This window comes from Sinocyclocheilus anshuiensis, unplaced genomic scaffold (genome assembly GCF_001515605.1).
Source record: "Sinocyclocheilus anshuiensis isolate Anshui unplaced genomic scaffold, SAMN03320099.WGS_v1.1 scaffold2192, whole genome shotgun sequence".
In the NCBI taxonomy this organism is placed as follows: Eukaryota; Metazoa; Chordata; class Actinopteri; order Cypriniformes; family Cyprinidae; genus Sinocyclocheilus; species Sinocyclocheilus anshuiensis.
In genome coordinates, this window is record NW_015542463.1 from 326,922 (window position 1) to 333,227 (window position 6,306).

The window sequence follows — 6,306 nt, forward strand, 5'->3', positions numbered from 1 at the left end:
CCCCGGAGGAGGCAGACCCAGCCCTAGCTTTGCTTTGTCCCGTCCGAGCATTGAGATGCTACGTAGACAGGACGCAAAGCTTCAGAACCTCAGACCAGCTTTTTGTCTGTCGGAGGCCGGCAAAAGGGAATGCCGTCTCTAAGCAGAGGATGGCCCACTGCATAGTGGATGCCATCACCCTGGCTTATCAGGCATCTTCTCACCGAGAAGACCCCCGGAAATGTCCGATCAGGGTCGTGCTGTCCTTTCTGCAGCAGGGGTTGGAGCGAAGGCTGTCACCCTCCACCCTTAAAGTCTATGTGGCTGCGATTGCTGCCAACCACGTGGAGCCGGTATCCTCCTGCGTTATCACCTCAAACGGGTAGAAGCACTGAGAGGCCCTGGCTTCGGGTTTTGGCTTGATAAAACCGCTCCAGAGAGTCCATATCGTAGACCCTGTCGAGCTCCTCCTTCCCCTCGGCAGCCAGACGTGGCGGAGCGTCCGGCGCCAGGCCCTCACTTGATGAATCTGTGAGAACCGGTAGAGGGCTGGGTTCCATATGTAGAGACCTAAGTGGATCCATTATGTGTAAAATCTACGGTATAGCCTCAGAGCCTGTGTTTCCCCGGCAGACTTTCTGCTATTTTCAAAGAGGGTTACAATCACCTCTAATCTTCCATATGCTCCTAGACGGTTGTTCATGTGTGTAAGTGCTTCCGAAACCTCCTTCGGGAAGGATGGGCTTCCGCAATGTTCCGGTTCCAAGTGGAACGGGCACATTTTCCCAGTGTTATACAGTCTTACTGAGTGGGTAGTGCCATAGCAGCAGTAACTGGTCTTCTTCTGGTAAGCCCCGGACTACGCAAAAAAGGAGGGGCGCAGGTGGCTTCCGCAGGACACTGGAAGGGGCAGTATCCGTGGCACTTTGGTAGGGATCCCAATTCGTCGGTCACCGACGTGACGTCGGTTTAGTTTACACTCGAAGTAGATTGGTCTCTCTAAGTGAGATCCCAATTCGTCGGTCACCAACGTGACGTCTCCGTTCCCTCCTTCAGGTAACGAGGGTTACATATGTAACCGAGACGTTTTTCTTACTGTAGATTATACCGAATAATGATACCTAAATTCACTTTTAGCATTTAAAACGATTGATTGTTTTGAGTGTTACTATTTTATTTTAATTGTATTTTTTGACAGAATTGCATAGAATTTAAATATCATCCATGTATCATTAAAAAAGTTTATCTAATCTAATCTAATCTAATCTAATCAGTTTTTCGTACATAACATTAAAATAATTGTAAGTATCGGCCAGAATTTCCCAACTAAATAAAGGAAAAACAGAGTCGACACAATTTGATTCACTGATTCAGAATCAGTAACCAGTCCTTTAACACTGTACTAGAAGTTAAATTTAGCACAATAAAAAAATAAATAATGGAGAAATCAGACTTACAAGGCATAACATTTTATTATGCAGATAAATACCATAACTTTTCAAATTACAGAAATACGTGGGGCTAACCCATGGGCTTGAAATGAAACCGAGATGATTTTTGCATTCAAGGATTCAAAAAGAATTCCTGCATCCTCAGCATTTCAAATCACACTGAATCATATATAGGCTTAGAATCTTAATTCTGATGTGTGAGATGCAATGCTTGATATAAAGGAGCTATACTGCTTTTGACAAAATACAATTGTGCATTTCTATAGAAAAATATCTTAGAATTGATTGTAATGGCTGTGCTCTGTAAAAATGCTTATAAATAGAATAAACCTTATATAGTATATAAATGTTTTTTGTTTGTGCAACATTTGTTTTTAGAAAAATAACACCATGTCCTGCCCTGTTAGCATAAGAGCTCACAACTCTCCTTCAGAAAACATATAAAAAGAGCCCGTACACATTGCACTGCATTGTTGCACAGAACTGAAATCCAACCAAATGAAACACATCCTTCAAGAGTAAATTTGTATGCCTTAAACATATTTTACCTTAGTTGTTTTGAATCAAATATACAGGCGTTAATGCATTTAAAGACCCCATGCAAACGAAAACTAAAAGCAAATGAGGGTTTGAAGAGAAACTGAGTTTTCCAAGCCCTTGTACTCTCACCAAACACTAGAAACGATATCTAGAATGCTATATATAATAAATAAACCTTCTGAAGAGGGAAACTGCACATAAATATAAGAATAACAAATAAAAGTACAATTTCAGGATGTACCAAAAAACTAATTTTACAATATAGTGGCACATTTAAAATTAATTCCCAATGACTCTGTCAGTAAGAATTTGCATACTACAGATTTAAGACAAAGACTTCATTTCATATGAGGCATTTATTTCCTTTTCTGTTGTTTGAGGTAAACTGAAGTACTGTTAAAGACTCTTAAAGGCAATGTCTACTTCCTCTAGCGTCACCCGATTGTGGCACTACCTGACTTTTGATATCCAAAGCATCCAAGGTCACAAACATGCAAGCATGCCCTCAACATTGTCTTTTTTTTTTCTTTTTCCAAAACATCTCACCTGCTGTCACATGTCAAACCTGACATCTGAAGCACAATAACTCTTGCACAACATTGCATGCACGATGGCATAGGCTTAATTTACATAACACGACAAACAGTCAATTCCCAGAATTCAATAAAAAAAAACGCACTTTATAAGACTTTTTTGATTGGTTTTGCAATGATCTAAATGGACGTGTTCAACAAAGAGTGGGAAACCACAGATCTTGAATCGTACCTGTAACTCTAAACCTTTCTTATTTTTCCATCTCTTAAATACTGGGACAGAATTACAATGCCCCTATTTGGTGAACAATTAAACTATGCACGTGTAAAGATAAATCATATTGCACATTTTTAATAAATAATATAATATTTTCCCTTGTCTGGTTTAGAAATACTCAGAAAAAAGTGGGAGTGATTTTGCTTCGCATTAAATTCAAACATGGTTTTCAATGAGGTTAACAAACATAAAACAAGAAACGAAACGTGAGGAGTACAGTAGGGAGCATCGATTCAAGAGCTTCCGAGAAGAACGTAGGAGATGCTAGAAGAAACTGCAGTGGGTCGGTAAAGGGTGTAAGAAGGATGAGTGACGCTGGTGTGCGCGTTCGGTTTCCTCGGGCCAGGCCACTGCAGCAAAGCCCCCTGAACGCATTCCTCTGGCACTGCGAGCACATCTCCCAGTTACACGTCAGATGGTAAATGAGTAAGGCAGCTGCTCTTGCCCATCACGCAAAAGTGCATCATCAAACATTTCCAGTTAAGTCTCTGCCAGAGACCTATGGAGTGGCTGATATTAAGGCTTTCCGTCAGCAGATAAGAGTCACGTTACACTGCATTCTCTTCTTCCGTTTCCATTTTAATGGTAATTTTTCCCCTCAAAATATTTTGTTCTCTTTTGCCAGAGCCACATGATATTAGACCACGTCATTCTCAGGGATGATGCTCTGGGTTTCAAACTCCCATACGTTGATTCTTCAGCTCCCTCTGCCCTCTTGAGACTGCCTGGTACCATTTGGATTTCAGAAAGGTCATTGACACTGTGTGGGTCACCATCCAACACTAAAAGAATAATGGAAGACGGGGTTAAAAGTTACAGTACATCCATAACAAATGCAGATGGGGCTAGTTGTCTCAGAGGCTGTACTGTAGATAGCAGGTGTTTTGGATGTTGGCTTCAAACAAAACTGTAAAAAACTATTTTAAAGGTTGAACGATCTATGGAATGTAGAAATAGACAGAAACAATTAAGGTCAACTTATAGGTCATTTATTATGAGCAAGAAATTATAAATGTTAAGGTTTGTGGTGAGGGGTCAGCTAACAGGTTGCTGAGCTTGCTCAGTTTGATCACTGTTGATGCAAGTTTGTGTTTTTGGAGACTCGTTATGACAAATATTTGTTATTCAGAATTAATAGATGTTTTAGCTCTGTGAAGTGATTATATTTTGTTGTAAAAGTTAAAAATACATATATAAACTTTTCAGTGTCTAGAACTTGATACAACAATTTTTTTGTGAAATATATTCTCTAGTCACCATTGGTAATAATTGATGGTTAAAAAGTGAAAATAAAGAACTATATAATGAAGGTAGAACTTGGGACTTTTGGTACAAGGTTAAAGTCATCAAAGTTTTATTTTATATGTATATACATTATTTAATTTCAATCAACCCTTTCTGAATTAGTTTTTTTGCTTAATTTTATTATATTACTATTATAATTTTGCTGAAAAGCATATAATAGTCTGTTTGACAGCAGACTCTGACAGCTTACCCCATACAATGTGATGACATGCCTCGCTATTACATGGGATGAATGGTCTAAATTTTGACCAAAGGCAATATTACATGCATTGATAAAGCAATGGCAGAATGCATCGCAATGTACTTAGTGTAAAATGTCATCAAAAATCCACAGAGATTATTAAAGAAGTTGTTGAGTATATTTGTCAATACTCAAACAATTCCACCTAAAAACACATTATTCCATCCAATAATTATATATTTTGTCTGAATTTGTTTAGTGAATTTGAATTATATGTTTTATGTCATTTTATCTTGGTTGAATATCCTGTTTCACTCAGAAATATGTCAAATTATGGAGTTGAAATATGTTGCCAATGACAATTCAATATTGATTTTAACATTTTAACTATACCACCATTCAAAAGTTTGGGGTCGGTAAGTCTCTTAAGCACAGCAAGGCTGCATTTTTTAAATAAAAAATACAGTAAAAACAGTAATATTGTGAAATATTATAACAATTTAAAATGACTGTTTTCTATATTAATATATAAAAAATGTAATTTATTTCTGTGATGGCAAGGCTGAATTTTCAGCATCATTACTCCAGTCTTCAGTGTCACATGATCCTTCAGAAATAATTCTAATATGCTGATTTGATGCTCAAGAATCATTTCCTATTATTATCAGTGTTGTGCTACTTAATATTTTTGTGGAAACCGTGATACTTTTTTTTCAGGACTCTTTGATGAATAGAAAATTCAAATCTTTTGTAACATTACAAATGTATACATTGTCATTTAACATTAAAATGATAAAAAACTGACGTCAAACCTTTGAATGGTATACTAAAAAAATTGGTGTAGAAACAATTTTCACTCAAAAAATGCTTGTAAATTTCACAAACAATTACAAAGAAACAGGAAATAACAGGTTGAATTAAACTTGATATTGTGAAGTAGAGAAACTGAAATAGTATTTTCTTATAAAATCTACGTCAATAATCTTTGTGTCATTTACAAATTTGGAAAATCAAGTATAATGTATAAAGATAAAAAAGTTTACCTGAGATGGTAGTGTTTCATGTAAGGAAATGGACAAAAATGATTGCCAATCCAATATTCAAAAGCATCACCATGGCAACCAAAACTGAGTTAGGACCCTGGGTAAAAAGACACATGGTGTAACAATTCCAGCAACAATCCATAAAACACCCATCTGTAAGTATAAACAAGACACTTACAGATTCTTCCGCTACGGTTTCATCGGCCATATCTATGCTGGCTTTCTTGGTTTCAGCTAAGCTCTTTGGTTTGATAGACTCTTGTTTCATGATCTTGGGCTCTGGTTTGGGAGTTGTCGTCCTGACCATTTTGGGTGGTGGAGGCATCCTGGCCAGGCTAGACTGCGTCATCTCAGGCTCTTCATCTTCTGGTTCTTCTGGTGGAGGCAACTGCACCACCGGCTTCACGTAGTAACCGTGATAAGCAGCATGTAGCTGCCCATTACCTGTGCTGGCAGGTTTGGGCTGGGGTTCAGAAGGAGGGGCAGATACTTTGGTGATCTCTGCCACAATGGAGGCTCTCTCTTCTTTGCTTATCTTGCGAGCTACACTACTACTGTCCTTGCTTATCTTTCGGGCTACGCTGCTGTTGTCCTTGCTTATCTTGTGGCTGGCGCTGGGGTTGGGTGCTTGGCTCTGTTGAGGGGAGTGAGGTGGTGACGGGGTTGGGCTCTGGGCAGGAGAGTGGCTTGGAGTCGTGCCGCGCCGATAGAAAGGGCTGCCAGAAGGCTTCACCTTCTCCTTCTCCTTCTTCTTCTCTTTAGGTGCTTCCTCCTTGATCTCCTCCACCGGCTCACTGAACTTTTGTTTGATGTAGTCAAGTCCTGAAAGGGAGGCATAAAATGTTGGACAAAGTCAGGGAAATTGCAATACAGGTCAATACAAGTAAACCAGCAATTTGAAATAATTTATGGCATAATTACAGAAAACAAATTTTGACTGGTCACCAAACTTCACACACATTTAAGTTATAGGTCAACACGGCCAAGGATTAAAAAA

General features: G+C 38.6%; 1 protein-coding gene across 1 annotated transcript in view; it reads right to left on the reverse strand.

The window, feature by feature from the left end:
- Positions 1 to 2,503: 2,503 nt before the first annotated feature.
- Positions 2,504 to 6,306, reverse strand: part of LOC107693808 (junctophilin-1-like) — a 71,898-nt gene continuing 68,095 nt past the window's right edge. The window contains exons 4-6 of the mRNA XM_016493331.1: positions 5,488 to 6,131; positions 5,310 to 5,406; positions 2,504 to 3,562 (exon numbers count right to left, since the gene is read on the reverse strand). Of these exons, the coding sequence (XP_016348817.1) occupies positions 5,326 to 5,406; positions 5,488 to 6,131 (725 nt within the window). The 3' untranslated portion in view covers positions 2,504 to 3,562; positions 5,310 to 5,325. The remainder of the gene's footprint in view (positions 3,563 to 5,309; positions 5,407 to 5,487; positions 6,132 to 6,306) is intronic.